Genomic DNA, 15,313 nt, shown 5'->3' on the forward strand with positions numbered 1-15,313 from the left:
CACAGAATAATCTAGGACATTTCTCTTTGCGGAAACATGCAAATAATTATTTAGGTATACTCGTTAAAGCAAAGCATGGAAACAATCCTTTCATGGGTGAATCCTGTATATGGACGCTCCCAATGTAACAGTCATGCCTGGCATTTAAGGCTAGTGAGTTTCTCCACCTAAAGGGAATATACTCTTCAGTTTCTTCTCACCATAATAATGACAATATATGAATGAATATACTCTTTTATATATTCTGTTCCAATTGTATAGCTTAATGCCATCACTTTGACCTTCTAATTATTATATGCTTTTTACTAAACTGAGTAGCAAACTTGTCATTGTGATAAATGTCAATGAAAAATGTCAATGCTCTTGTTTAAGTCTCAACAATAGTATAGTACCCTTGCATTCCAATTGTCTCGGGAGGACATATGAACGAAGGAGCCAAGATGCCTGCAGAGCAACTGCATTTTCAACCATTAAAGAGGCAATAGAAATCCCAGTGGTCGCCTATTATTAAAAAATATTTGAACCAAAACCAGAACATCCAAATTACAGCTATTTGAGTTGGAAATATTTAAACCAACAGCTCAGCTGCATCAGCATTCAGGGCTGTCATGTTCATGCCATTGACCTATCATGGAGCGAATGTTTTACAACTATTTTATTAATTGGTCAACTACTGAATGTAGTAACTAATAATAATTATTGAGTGCAGGAAAAACGTGCACTCAAATTTGGAGCCAATAATACGTGCAACCATGTCCAGAGGCAACTCTCTTTAGGAGAAGATGCAGCTTTCTCCCACTAGAAAAACCAGAAACAAAAGCACTGAACAGATAGAAACTCCACCGATATGGCAATCTCTATGTCCAAAAAGAAGTCCAAAGCATCAAAAAAAGTAGAAACAAAGCAATATGATTTTGCTGATACGATTTTGTTTAAAATTCTCTACCGTATCCCTGCTGCAATCCTCTTGTTAATTCTCATCTTCCTTTGGTCTTCTTCCACCACTATCATCTCTGGGAAATTTGTTCATGTATGCATTTCGTCGCGGAAGCTCAATAATCTGTACTGTCTCTCTGCAGGTACCCAACCCAACTTTGAAATCCCAATTCCAGCTCATAACAATAGTTTAATTAGTCCAAACATAAGTGCCAGTATCCGGGAGGTAGTCAACATCGTCCGGGATGACCCAGATTCAATCGTCAGCAACAGGGTTCACAATAATGACAGTGGTGGAGAAGTTGCTATTGCTGTGAAGGCTGTTGAAGCGCAGCTACAAGTTCAAAGATCATGGATATCGAATAAGAATCATGCGGAATCGTGTGATGGGAGGGGGATTTATGTGTATGATCTGCCATCAAAGTTCAATAAGGACTTGGTAGGTCAATGTGGAGATATGATTCCATGGACAAATTTTTGTAAGTATTTCAATAACGAGGCAATGGGGGAGCCTATTACAAAGCTTGGAAAAGGATGGTATCACACTCATCAGTACTCCCTGGAGCTGATATTTCACACAAGGGTTTTGAAGCATCCTTGCAGGGTTTATAATGAAAATGACGCAAAGCTGTTCTATGTACCATTTTATGCTGGCTTAGATATCCTGAGGTGGCATTTCAAAAATGTCTCAAATGATGTTAAAGATACCTTGGCGCTGGAACTTGTGAAGTGGCTCGAGAACAAAAAGTCATGGCTTCAGCACTCTGGTAGGGATCATGTATTTGTTTTGGGAAAGATTTCTTGGGATTTCAGGAGAAAAAGTGACGCTTCATGGGGGACTAGATTGCTCGAGCTTGATCCAATGCAGAACTCAGTGAAGCTGTTGATCGAACGCCAGCCCTGGCACATCAATGACATTGGAATTCCACATCCTACCTATTTTCATCCCCATTTGGATGATGATATCATCACTTGGCAGCTGAAAATCATCCGATCAAATCGCAAGAGCCTAGTCAGTTTTGCTGGGGCGGCAAGGCCAGATTCACCAGAAAACATAAGGTCAATACTGATCAATCAGTGCAACTCAGATGAGAGGAAGTGCAGGTTTCTGAATTGTAGTTCAGGAGGATGTGATCAGCCTGAATCTGTTATCGAGCTCTTTATGGAGTCTGAATTTTGCTTACAACCCCCTGGAGATAGCCCAACAAGAAAATCCTTATTTGATTCGCTTGTCTCAGGTTGCATTCCGGTACTCTTTGATCCATTCACAGCTTACTACCAATATCCATGGCATTTACCAGAGGATCATAGCAGATATTCAGTGTTCATAGACCAAGAAGAGGTGAGACAGATGAAGGTAAATGTGGTAGAAAGGCTCACGAAGGTTCCTGTAAGGGAAAGAGACGATATGAGGAGGTACATTGTTTATGAACTATTGCCTGGTTTGGTATACGGAGACTCAAATTCTCAGCTTGAAAAGTTTCAAGACGCATTTTCCATGACAATGAACAACTTGCTTGAGCGGGTGAATAGAATAGAATGAGTTCTAAAACTGGGTTTTATTACTTCATATTGTTTTTTTTCTCTTTCTTTTTTGTCCTTAAACATGAACAAAGTTCAAGTTCTAACTTCTAACCCAATTTATAAATGGCAATAACTAGTTCAAGAACTACTTCTTGAGCAATCGGTATTCCTCCAATCGTCAGCTTCATCAAATGTCCACAACTTCTCTTAACATACTGGTGTACCCAAGCCTTGGTCAAGTTGTTTCAGTTTTCAAATCCAATTGAATAATCCTCCACAACCTCCTGGTATCAAATCAAATTAATTGAAATGCAAAAAAGAAAAGAAAATAAAATTATTTTTAAGTTCAATTATGTTTCATTAACGTTCATTGTTTTTGTCAGCATGTCATAGGTACAATATGAATGCAGTTCAAGATGAAGATCCAAATTGCTTAGACAAATCCATGTGATTTGTGAACACTGATTTCGTCCACACGCACTTCCATCCAGGGCCGGCTCTAGGGTAAGGCAAACAAAGCCTTAGCTTTGGACCCCAAATTTTAATAAATATCTATTTATTATCTCATATTTAATAAATATTCATTTTCTCTCACTTTTCATATTTTTTTTAATTGTCAACTATTTATATTATTTATTATAAAAAATATATAATAATTAAATAATTAATAAAACGACATATTTTTTAATTTTCTAATTATATACTTAATAAATTTTAATTTTTATCACTTTTTAATGTTCACAATAATATTAATTATCAATTATTTTTCATATTCTAAATCAATTAATAATAATATATATTTAATAATATTCAATTATTTTAATAAAATAAAATTTTATTTTATTAATTAAGAAAAAAAACCCTCATTTCCTTACTTTAAAAAAATATCTCAATTAAATATTTAACTTTTCGCAAGGTTATTGAGCCGCCCCTGCTTCCATCGACGATGTTCTCTGGAAACTACGACAGCTGCCCAACCCAAATTGAATTAGCTTCCGAAGCACTAATTGGCAATCCGAAAACGTTCACACGCCCAAAACAAAAGAGCCCATGACGTATTCTCTGATGCAAAAGATCCTGACCCTACAATTCAGCGTTAGCAGATGGCCCCGACTCAGCAGACGTGTAAACATATAAAAAGTCCACGTGTAAAAAGCATCTTCACTATCCTAGAACTGCTTTGCTAGCTCAACACGCAGGCTTGACCTAGCTGTTAGCCTACTTTCACAATCCCATAAATTACGCTCCAAGGTTGCCCTTTTTTAGTTGTAATAATATATTCGATGCTCTGTTCTCCGACGTATCTCTTTCGACGAAATCTTAGTGCAGTTGCTGTTTCTGCTTCTCTGCTTTTGTCTAAGCGTTTATCACCGAGCTCCAAGCAAACCCTTTTGAGTTTTCCTCAGATTTCGCCAGTTTCTTTGGTTTCACCGTCAATCGAAACAGGGTTTTCAAGGTCTTTCTTGGGTTCTTTGAGATTTGATCATATTATGGCTGGCCAATCTTCCAAGGGGTCAATCCATGACTTCACTGTTAAGGTTGGTTTGGATATATTTGACTTCAAATATATGCCCCATGGATAAAAGTTATTTTGACTTCGAATTTAGTTTGTCTTTGATTTATTTCTTTATGGGTTCTTTTCTTTTTCTTTTTTCCCTCTGATGATATGAACATTTACTATTTTTTGTGTTGTGGTGATTATAGGATGCAAGAGGAAATGATGTTGATCTAAGCATTTACAAGGGCAAGGTCCTCTTGATTGTCAATGTTGCATCACAATGGTACCTCCAAACTCTCAGTTTTGGGATTATAACCCAAAAGACTTTTTTCAAGTTTTAATTGTTCTTAAATCTTTTTTTTTCTTTAATAAGGATATATTGGATTCTATTTCTGACGATGAACTGATGATGCTAGACTTTGGCCTTTTTCCTTCTTTTTTTAACTGAACTTCTAGACATATTTTTGTAATTTGCTGGTTAAATGTTGATGCAGTGGCTTGACAAATTCCAACTACACTGAGCTGAGTCAATTGTATGAGAAATATAAAGATCAAGGTTTGTTTTAGCTTCTTTCCAGCTTCATGTTTACAATTAATAGATTACATATCTACCATCTTTTACCAGAATGCTGAGAACCGAACAGGCCATTCCAGTTTTCAGTTTTTTCCGTGAACAGACAATGCTTGAAACATTCCAGGCATTGTTATTTGATTAATTCATTTATTCTTTTCTCCTAACTCTTTCTACCATATCACTTGTTTCTGTCCTGGGGTAGGTTTGGAGATTCTGGCATTCCCATGTAACCAGTTTGGAGGTCAGGAGCCAGGGAACAACGAGCAGATCTTAGAGTTTGCTTGCACTCGCTTTAAAGCTGAATATCCCATATTTGATAAGGTATGCTGTTTGAAAATATAATGAAAGCGCTGATTGTGCTGGAAAGATGATCTGAAACCAAAGATGGCTTAGGAAAGTCTCACCCCAGCTTATGCCGCGCAAGACAAAATTTAGTCTTAAAAATCAAAGCTATATAAACAGACTCCGGAATTGAACTCAGAATAGGTCAAATATTCATACTCTCTCCTATTGTGGAGTCATCTGAAACCCAAACCATTATTACTGGCATAGCCAGTCTTTTTAGTTTGTCTGCAAAATTCCTTGTTCAGTTTGCCTCGCTGATAATATGGTGTGTGCAAGCCTTTGTGAATGCCTCAATGAAATAGTGAAGTTAATAATGTTTTCAACTTGTAGGATGTACTAATATGTCAGATCTTCCTCTCCTCTCAGTGTGATCTTAGGCATTGTACTTTTTGTTGCAGTTGGGAGTATTTTAGATCTGACTTCATTCTCATGCTCTTCATACAGGTTGATGTGAATGGCGAGAAGACTGCTCCCATATACAAATTCCTGAAGTCAAGCAAAGGTGGACTCTTTGGGGACAGCATCAAGTGGAATTTTTCCAAGTTCCTGGTCGATAAAGAGGGCAATGTCGTTGATCGTTATGCTCCCACAACTTCTCCTCTTAGCATTGAGGTAAAAGCCAATTTCATATATTCTGTCACTAAATTTGAAACATTGAGCAAAGTAATAACTCCTGATTGATGCTGTTTCAATTTTGCAGAAGGATATAAAGAAACTGCTGGCTTGATGCTGGAAGTTGCTTCATCAGCTCATGGTGAATAAACTAGATAATTTTATGAATAAAAGATAGTATTACAAGGACGTTTCTGTGTTTTTGTTTGTCCATCTACAAAGATGGGTTAGACTGTACAAGAATTTAGAAGCTGTACCCCTAATTTACTTATGGATAATAACATATTTCGTCCAGATCATATGTTACATATTTTTGCTATTACTAGCAACAAAATGCTAGAATCTCATGCCCGTTAAGGGGGCGATCCCGTCCAATTTTACATTTTTGTTTGTTAACGCTGCCTGACTTTTAGAACTGGTTTGGGTTTACGCCATTGAGGATTGAGCAACCAAAGGAAACAATTGGGCTTTACCATCAAGCCGTTAAAATGGGCTTATATCAAAGAATTAAAACTTGTACACGTGTAAGCAGATTAAAGCTTCACAGGATCACAGGACAAAAGAGCATGCTTCATGATTCTCTCACTTCACTTCCTCTTCAAAATCCCTTTCCATTTCCTCTCGGACAAGACAAGGTTACCCGATGGCAAGCCAAAGCACAAAGAACCCAGAGTCCATCTATGATTTTACTGTTAAGGTTGGTTTGTTCTTGTTCTTTAGTTCTTTTATGTACGCTTTTAAGCTCTTTTATTAAGTTTGCAGCCCATTTACCCTTCCAGTGATTCTTTCCTTGTTATGCAATTCCACGAAAGAGAAGCACAGAAATGAAGGAAAAGAGAAAGTTAGCTACCTTTGTTTGTTCTTTAAACTGATCATCTTATATATATATATATTTATATATATTATTTTTATATCTTATGTTGATATATATATATTTATATATATATATAATATTATATATATATATTATATACTATTATTATTTTANCCAAATTAATATTATATATATAATATATATATAATATATATAATATATAATATATATATATACATATATAAATGGTAAATTTTGATGGTTGCTTGACACCTTCCATGTCTTCGGTTCTAAAATTCTAACTTAGATAGATAGAGCTGTCTTCGTGGATTACCTTTTGTTAAGGTTCTTTAGTTACTATTTGAAGGACACTAGAAAGAGAGACACATGAGCTAGATTGAAAGACAATTAACTGTGAAGCATGCTGTTTCTGTCTCTGGCTCATGTTCATTTCCAGAAAAGGATTAAGAAAAGAATATTATGTGTATATTTTTTTTTCAATTTTGCATATTCAGGAAAAGAAGAAATATGTATATGATCCTTTTCCTTCCGCTGACAGGATGCTAAGGGAAATGTTGTGGACCTCAGCGCTTACAAAGGAAAAGTGCTATTGATTGTTAATGTTGCTTCCAAATGGTATCTGCGTTCTGATTCTGTGATCAATACTGGACGTCTCTTCTTTGCAACTGAGCCAACTGATAATGGTTTATAGCCATCAGTTTCTCAGTCCTTTGCTCCCTATCATCCTTGTTATTTCTTTCTTTCACCAATTAGGATTTATATTTCTGATTCTCTGTTTGGTTTTTTGTGGCAGTGGAATGACAAACCCAAACTACACAGAACTGAACCAATTATATGAGAAGTATAAAGATCAAGGTTTGCATTTTGAACCTTTGAGTTTGCCCCATGCCTGAACTGTTTAATACACTAATAATAATTTAATACAATAGCCTGTTCTGTTCCCTTATGTGGGCATGTATTTCTTGAACTTCTACTATTTTTTTGACGCGGGTTGGACTGTGGAGTATAGGGATGAATGAATCCCCCTTCAAAGATTATATTGACATTGCATGGCTTGCACAGACTCAATTTGCATTTGTTTCTGTAAAAGGCTTGGAGATACTGGCTTTCCCATGCAATCAATTTGGTGAGGAGGAACCAGGATCAAATGATCAGATTGCTGTGTTTGTTTGCACCCGCTTTAGATCAGAATTTCCCATCTTTGACAAGGTAGATTGAGAAACCAAAGTCATGCTGCACTTTCTGTACTGTTGAAGCTTAGTTAAACTTGAGTATTTTTGCTGGTGACCATATCCTACAGCTCTTAGATTTAGCAGGTCTAAACTTTACATTTTTAACTGAGGATTTTTAGACATAGTTGATGATCAGGTAACTAGCCTGATTGGCATACTTTAAGTACAAAACATGTAACATGCTTGCAACATACATATTTAATTGATTCAATCTTTTTTAAGGACTCTGCCCATGAACCATATGGATCTATGTGCAAAACTTTATTGAACCATATCTCCTTGCTGTTCTGGTATTAGATTGAAGTAAATGGTGATAATGCTTCTCCACTGTACAAGTACTTAAAGTTAGGCAAATGGGGAATTTTTGGAGACGATATCCAATGGAACTTTGCCAAGTTCCTGGTCAGCAAGGATGGCCAAGTTGTTCATCGTTATTACCCCACCACTTCTCCACTTAGTCTTGAGGTGAAACTACTTTTGCCATTCTCATGCTTAAAGTTCCTTTTTGGCATATCATATCGAGGTACCGTTCTTATACGAAGTGAGTTAAATCTTTAGCTTTATATGGTGTTATTGCAGTATGACATAAAGAAACTATTGGGGCTTGGCCAAGAATGATTAATGAGAAAGAGGAGGAAGATGAAGATGAAGCTGTCACACTAGTGCTGAGAGATATGAGTTGCAGAATGCCATGTGAGAAAACTTTGGTTAAACGGGGACCCAAAACTCAATGTATGGTTGTATTATTTATCAGATGTAAGAGTTGCCTTTATCTACGTTCTTTTTATGTGAAACTAGTTGATAGTGACCTCTATGGTGGTTGCTTTGTTAATTATTTGCAATTTGGCTTTCCGCGCAGCTCTCTGCTGTGGTTGTGTATAGATTCAATATGTTAATTCAACATTTGAACTGGTTGTCACTGAAACAATGAAATTCCCCCCACCAAGGGAAGCATCAGTCACTATTTACTCGCCGAAACTTTGAGCTTAACATGACGTTGGGAATGGATTTACTCCATAATACTGCGCTTAAAATATGGCATTTGGTATATTACCAGGTCCAACTCTATTGATCTCATGCAACATTGTCCTCAATCCTATACATATCCTAAACCCCATGGTGTTCCCACCTGGGAAATGGTATGAACCACAATGCCAGAGACTTTAGCTTAAATTTGTAGCAAATCAATTACAACACAATCCAATGGCCAAAAATATGGCAATCATCGTTTGCATGAAATACTAGTTAACCTTAAAATGGGCATCTCTTCCAGCTACATATTAACGTTCCTTCAGCTCAAACTACAGAATTTTTCAACCAGTTTACTAGTGATACTAGGGAAACTCAGTGACTTTGTTACAATCTAAGTTAGCACATACCCATTGCCCCTGTTGGGCGAATTGGGAGGATTTTAAATTTTCATACTTCTCAAAGATTCAGTACATGTACAACAACACATATGTACAAAAATACCCTGATCATCCTCGCGTCAAGTCAATATCTGTGTGAGGGTTTCTCGGATCAACATGCCGTGAACCAGGCCAAACACTCATAGAAGGGTGACTGAAATTTTGAGTTGAAGGTGCACCAGTTTGTGTAGCTGATTTATTGCTGAGCTGGGGCATGGAATCCTTACTGCCTTTTGGGCTGGCGAGTTGTTTGTTCTTGGTTTTAGATCCCCCATAGACAAAACTGCATACCACCAGCTGCGGCAAGTGTATAATGCATTAGAAAACTCAGATGAATAAAATTCATGCCACATCCTCCACCAGTGACCCACTGCAACATAAAACAGTATTCCCAACAGATTTCGGTACCCCTATTCAAACTCACTCATCCCAACCAGCACTCACTAAAAACATCACTAGGATATAGATGTTCCCTTCTTACACGCATGCAAATAAGAACCTCTTCAGACTCACCCAATTTTACCAATCACTCAACCACGCACATCTCCTCCAGTATGCACACCACCGGACAAAACAAGCTAGAATATCTTAATAACACTAGTGCTACATGCACTCTGCATGCCATATCACTGTGCCCAAAATCTTCCCTCTGGTACTATTTTTTAAAATGAAAAGTCAACAATAGCAATAAGACTTGCGTGCTACTAAGCTCAACATCATATGTAAGCAACAAACTACAATCATAAGTAAAACTTATGAGGAATAAAAAAAATACCTGAACCAGGCTTGATGCAATCAAGGTTGCAACCCCACCACCTATGACCTGACCATCAGGTGTAGAAAGAGAAGCACTTATGCCACCAGTTCGACTGCGGGGTCCACCATCCTCAGCAAGCAAGTAAGAGCCCGACAAGCATAATATCTCAAAACGGCCCTAAGAAAAGCTAAAACAGATCAAATAAGTTTCCTCCAAGCTGCACAAATATCATTGAAGGTTCAAAAGGATAAATGTATAAAATGGAAAGGCCAATTGTGTTCCAAAAACTTGCACTATGATCTAAACTTATGGAAATTAAAAACTTGTTCCTTTTTGTCAAAGACTAAATATACCCAAGAAAGATGCTATGGCTAATCAACTAAGGAGACATCATAAGCTAAAATGCAGGCCATTGAAAACTCACTAGGGCCTTTGTTTGCAGATAAGTAGCACCTTATCTATGAAGTGTGACAAAGACTTTGAAGTGTAATTCATGTCTCTCTCCACCTCTCTCATGTAGAGACATATGCACAACCCCCAACTTTGACTCACTTTGCTCATAGAGCATTTGACTTTGTTTGCAAAGCTAAGCCAACCTCTAAGCAAAAGCTATTTCCATTTCTTTGAGCCCCAGGCCCAGGTGAATGTTGAATTTCGAAATCAAGCCCAAATTCATCCCGGCAGTTATGTTTTTGGAGCTAGACCACCATCCTATGTTTTCACAAGTAGTACTAACTAAGCAGAGAACCACTACACACTATGAACTCACGTTTAGAGGTACTATAAGCCTATAAGCATACGAATACATTACAAAACATAGTGATGAGCTTAAAGTCCATGTACAATCATATGAGGTGCACAAACAAACAAAAAAACCAAAATAATACATAATTCAGGCTACTATGATTTTGAAAAATGTATTTAAACAGGATGGCAAGAAACACATGGAATTTGTGTGCCACATTTCAAACTGCAATTCTAAGAATTCGAATTAAGAAGCTACTAAAGATGTTCTGGCATTCAAAAGGTCATGGCATACAAAATTTTACCATTTTTTTTAAAGGTAAAAACAAAAGGAGCATTGAGTGCCACAACCTCATATGTCACAGTAGGAGTAGAAGAAGCAGGCTGACGTAGGGTTACTGAGGAAACTGTACCACTGCCTGATAAGATACAGACAGCCCTTGGACGTTGTTGTGAAAAGGACAACATTTTTGCAACAATGTCCTGAAAAAGAAGATAAAAATTGCACATTCCCAAGTCAAGATTGAGTTCTACATGCCTAGGAAATTGCAGATGGTATTTGCAACTAAATCATATAAGTTAACACAATAACATTAATCTAAACCATATATGAGGGCTTATGTACATAGTACACAAATTCGTAGGGGCTCATGTTTGCTTGAAGTGGGGACAACAACTCACACTCACAGTTCAGAAATGGAAAAAGAGTGATGCCACTGTGTGAAAGTTATCATTATGCAAAAATCAGTGCCCTTTTGAACAAGTTGAACAATGCTGCCTGTAAGGTTTCCTTACCTCTAAATGATTTAGTCATTAAAAGCTGGTCCAGAAGAGAGATCAAAAAACGAGGTTCCCTTATTAGGAACAGCATCACAAGAATGGACAGTAACACAGTGGACTAATGTGAAAATGCATGAATTGTGTAGTCGCCTTCATCTATACTTTTCAAATTCATATCACCTGAACAACATATTCATTGAATATGGGCATGCTTGTAATCTCCATACAACTGCATGAGCTGTTAACTCCAATCAGTATTTAAGTGTATTATCCTAAAGGTTAGTCAAGCATATTGCCATCTATCTCAGCCTTCTTAGTCTCAAAATTCACATGGAGGAGATCAAAACTCCATCTGCATCGAAGTCACAAGAATTACAGGCTTCAACTAAATCCTAGAAAGCAAACATTATAGGCTCAGTAATGCATGTTTTGTAGAAAAGACCTTTGTGTTCAAAACATCTATCCCAGTAGCTATATTATAATTAAAGATATATTCTTATTAACATATTCAACTGCAAACCAAGTAAATTCAAGATCACTCATATTGTTTATTAAATGTGAAACAAACTAGAAAGATGTAGCGTACTTCTCCGATTCCAACGGTGACAACATGAGGTGCAAAGGCCAGTCCTGCTGAACTGTTCATCCATTCACCTATATCAGAAACAACTGAACGTTTAAGACAAATCCAGAAACCAAGTAGCATATTTCGCACCACAGGTGGTTATAAAGGCATTCTATTCTACGTAACATTAAATTCCAAAAAATTCTAGCCTATCCTCATGATTCTTACAACGTAAGTATGAGCAGAGGCAGCCAACAGAAATAGGGTAAAATACATGCAAGTAAGGATGTAATTAGCTGTTACTGCACAAATAACATGATTGGCGACATCAAAGATGCATTGCAGCCTAAAACTATCAGATCACTGAGCACAATAATAATCAAAGCTTAAAGAGGCACAGAACTATTTCCTACCAAAAGATCTTAGCTGTAATCCAATTGAAACGTCAAAATCCAAAAAAAAAAAAATCCAACCTAGAGTGGCTAATTGCTGCTTCCGCCCAGTCCCAGGAGGACGGCCTCTGCATCTTTTTTGGCCAGAAGCATCTGATCCTGATGAAGGCTTAGGCTTGGCAGGCATAGGCAAAAGTCCCAATGGAACCTGCCCATCAGGAGCATATTTTCGGGGCCTCCCTCTCTTCTTCTTTACCGGCTCGCCCGGTGGCATCCCAGAGGACACACCCATGTTAATGCCATGAGGAAAGCTGACATTTTTAGGCTCTCCTGTAAATGTTGATCCAACATTTGACTGAACCTGAACCTGAGGGTTAGATAAGGGCCTGAACCCCGGTTGGGAATTAAATGCTGCTATACCAGTGTGTGTTACTGAGCCAGAACTAGACCCACCAACCGCTCTATGAATATAATAAGGAGCTGACCCGCCTGATAATGCCATAGCTTCTCTCCCATCCATGCATTTACTATTGAGGAATTAATCACAATTTAAGCAGAGAAAATAAATAGACTCTGTTTTTGGCACCTAAAAGTTGTTTCTTTAAAGCCTTTTAACCCCAAATAATAAACTGCTTCAAAATCGTAACGAAGAAGAAGCACAAAAAAGGAAGCTCTAAGAAAAGGGTTTTACCAGGGTTTTTCAATAAGTAGAGAAAATACTCTAACAACAACAGAATTTGAGACCTCTGCTTCAAAGAAACCCCTTTGTAACCCTAAATCTTCCACAGCAAAGAGAATGATGTTCAAAGACAGGGTTTTTCAGGGGTTCCTTTTCAAATGAATATAATTTAAGAACCCCAAGACGCTTCAATCGAAACCCAGATAAACAAGAGCAACAACAAGAGTTAGAGGTTAAATCTTTTCACTCTAAAAGAACCCATCACTAAAAGTTAGCTCTTGAGCAACAAAAAGAATGCTGAACAGCAAGAGCCCAAAGACCCAAACAGAGTAGAAACTTTTAAGAAGTTCTTGCACTCAGAGCCCCGAACGCATCAAGAAAAACAAAACCCTAGATTTTGAAAACCTAGGGTTTTGGGAAGAGAAATGCAAGAACAAGGAAAAGAACGAAAAGAGAAGAAAGAAAAAAGAAAGAGTGACAGACAGAAAGAAAGAAAGAAAGAAAAGACAAAGACGAAAAATGATTTGAAAAATGAAGAGCTTTTGAATTAAAGGTGTATGAGGTAGAAGACCTTTCTTTTCCCTTTTTTTTTTAATTTTTAAATAAAATTGTTTCTTGGGGTTCTTTAGTAAAGAGTCAAGTCGGGGGTGTTAGTATTCTGACTAAAGACTTTAGAAAGGGTTGAGTGATGGTATTGGGAGGGACAGTGCGTGGCCCACAAAAAGTAGCCCAAAACTCCCTTACAGTGTGCATGTCCTTATCAGATTGCCATTTCTTAGGGCAGTGAGCCCTTTAATTTTTTAGCCCTTCTCTTTGCATCAAAGAAGAGTACTGGTAGCTGTATTTACTTTGTTTTGTTTTGATTTGTTTTGTTTTCTTTCTATGCTTCAATTGAGTGTCTATCTGGTGATGGCTGCTTTTTCTGGTTTTGGTTTTTCCATTCGGTACTACTAACACAGTAACGCTACCCTGATGAAAACTGAGCCAAGGAGTGAGATAGAGATGGTCAAGGATCCAAACAACAAAGCTTCTAACAGGGGGAGAATGCCCATATATTTTTATTTTATATAATATTATTATGAGGATGTGATGTTACCAAGGAACCATTTTGCTTCACAACAAGGAAAATGACGGTGGCCTTGGTTTCTTTCAATGGGTTGGCGGTATTCGGTCCAGAAGAGAAAGCGCCCTCAACGATGTCGTTTTAGATTTGACATCTTATTGGGAAGCTGCCAATTGCCAGGTAGGGGTATAAACATGTAAGTCCACTTTCAGATAAGCTGCAACTTTGGACACCATGGCTGGGCTACTGCCTTCCCCAATGGTATTTCTCAATAACTTTGGGTGTACCCACTTTTTTACACGACAAACGGTATAAAAAGTGCTACTTCCAAGCTTCAAGATATAGACTCTAGCACCCAAGACGAGGATCTGTCCACTGTCAGCTCTCGCGTTTAGCATATTGCCCACGAATATAACACGGTTAGTGGAATTTAAGTCAAGTGAACACTGAGCAAGTTGAGATTGTTAGTCCAAATTTAACAAAAATCATGCATCCAAAGGCTCAAAAAAATTGTATAGCTGCCTAATTAATAACTTGCAGTCATACGCAAGATTAAGATATTTGGAGTACAATTACTGACAGAAACATTTAATTTTGCTATGCCAGAGCTGTTATGTCAGAGCGTTGGCAATAAAATGTTTTTTTTTTTTCAGAACATGAAGGTGAACCAGCATAAGGCAAACTGCCAAACTCCAGCAGCACTTTTTACTCACAAAGCTAGGATGCATGATAGAAACAGATGACATAACGTACACACCCATTTGATAAGGTCTCATCCAGCTGTTTCCAACTTTACGTTCTTCTTCCCATAATCCAGGTACGTCTGCCGAGTGCCAATTACCAGAAAAATGAAGATCTATACATTTTACGTTAAAAGCAAGTTTGAACACTGACTAAAATCAAAAGTTCGAATAATTTGGTTCAGCATCTCAAACATTATCGATTGCGTTTATCACTCCAAAAGTTGAGGAAAATTTCCTAATAGAGGATTGCTAATAACACGTTTGGTTCGCAAAATAGGCAAGAATTGAATAAAATAATTATTATGTGAAAATAAAATAAAAATAGAATATAACAATTTTTACGTAATTTAGTATGATAAATAAAATTAAAAAAATAATTATTATAATTTATTACAATATTTGCTTAACAACAATAACTTTGAAATAAAAAAAAATAAAAATTCCTTTTATTATATATATGATTATGTTATTTTATTTTTTAAGTATTAATATTTTATTTATAATCTAATCATCAATATTATAAAATACTAATATTTTATTTATAATTTAAATATTATTATGATTATTCATTTTTAAATTATTTTATTTTTAAATATTAATAATTTATAATTTATTTAAAATATTA

General features: G+C 36.8%; 5 protein-coding genes across 12 annotated transcripts in view; 3 read left to right on the top strand and 2 right to left on the bottom strand.

The window, feature by feature from the left end:
* On the top strand, nucleotides 848–2,501 carry LOC18606509 (probable xyloglucan galactosyltransferase GT20). The gene has a single exon (XM_007040141.2). The coding sequence runs from the start codon at nucleotides 848–850 to the stop codon at nucleotides 2,477–2,479; it is 1,632 nt and encodes a 543-aa protein (XP_007040203.2). The 3' UTR covers nucleotides 2,480–2,501.
* Nucleotides 3,623–5,852, top strand: LOC18606510 (probable phospholipid hydroperoxide glutathione peroxidase). The gene is made up of 6 exons (XM_007040142.2): nucleotides 3,623–3,998; nucleotides 4,165–4,241; nucleotides 4,453–4,514; nucleotides 4,735–4,853; nucleotides 5,322–5,489; nucleotides 5,578–5,852. Exons 1-6 carry the CDS (start codon nucleotides 3,744–3,746, stop codon nucleotides 5,602–5,604), a joined length of 708 nt encoding a protein of 235 aa, XP_007040204.2. The 5' UTR covers nucleotides 3,623–3,743; the 3' UTR covers nucleotides 5,605–5,852.
* LOC18606511 (probable glutathione peroxidase 8) lies at nucleotides 5,942–8,520 on the top strand. Its single transcript, XM_007040143.2, has 6 exons — nucleotides 5,942–6,186; nucleotides 6,863–6,939; nucleotides 7,118–7,179; nucleotides 7,415–7,533; nucleotides 7,854–8,021; nucleotides 8,136–8,520. The coding sequence occupies exons 1-6, from the start codon at nucleotides 6,133–6,135 to the stop codon at nucleotides 8,172–8,174; spliced, it is 519 nt and encodes a 172-aa protein (XP_007040205.1). The 5' UTR covers nucleotides 5,942–6,132; the 3' UTR covers nucleotides 8,175–8,520.
* LOC18606512 (AT-hook motif nuclear-localized protein 5) lies at nucleotides 8,699–13,346 on the bottom strand. The gene is made up of 5 exons (XM_007040144.2): nucleotides 12,285–13,346; nucleotides 11,833–11,900; nucleotides 10,818–10,949; nucleotides 9,741–9,899; nucleotides 8,699–9,262 (listed from the first exon to the last, which is right to left on the bottom strand). Exons 1-5 carry the CDS (start codon nucleotides 12,721–12,723, stop codon nucleotides 9,035–9,037), a joined length of 1,026 nt encoding a protein of 341 aa, XP_007040206.2. The 5' UTR covers nucleotides 12,724–13,346; the 3' UTR covers nucleotides 8,699–9,034.
* LOC18606513 (putative pre-16S rRNA nuclease) overlaps nucleotides 14,434–15,313 on the bottom strand; it is a 4,498-nt gene continuing 3,618 nt past the window's right edge. For all 8 annotated transcript variants that reach the window (XM_007040152.2, XM_007040149.2, XM_007040148.2 and 5 more), the window contains one exon: nucleotides 14,434–14,768. In XM_007040152.2, coding sequence (XP_007040214.1) covers nucleotides 14,718–14,768 — 51 coding nt within the window. In that variant the 3' untranslated portion in view covers nucleotides 14,434–14,717. The remainder of the gene's footprint in view (nucleotides 14,769–15,313) is intronic.

This window comes from Theobroma cacao, chromosome 3 (genome assembly GCF_000208745.1).
Source record: "Theobroma cacao cultivar B97-61/B2 chromosome 3, Criollo_cocoa_genome_V2, whole genome shotgun sequence".
Lineage (NCBI taxonomy): Eukaryota > Viridiplantae > Streptophyta > Magnoliopsida > Malvales > Malvaceae > Theobroma > Theobroma cacao.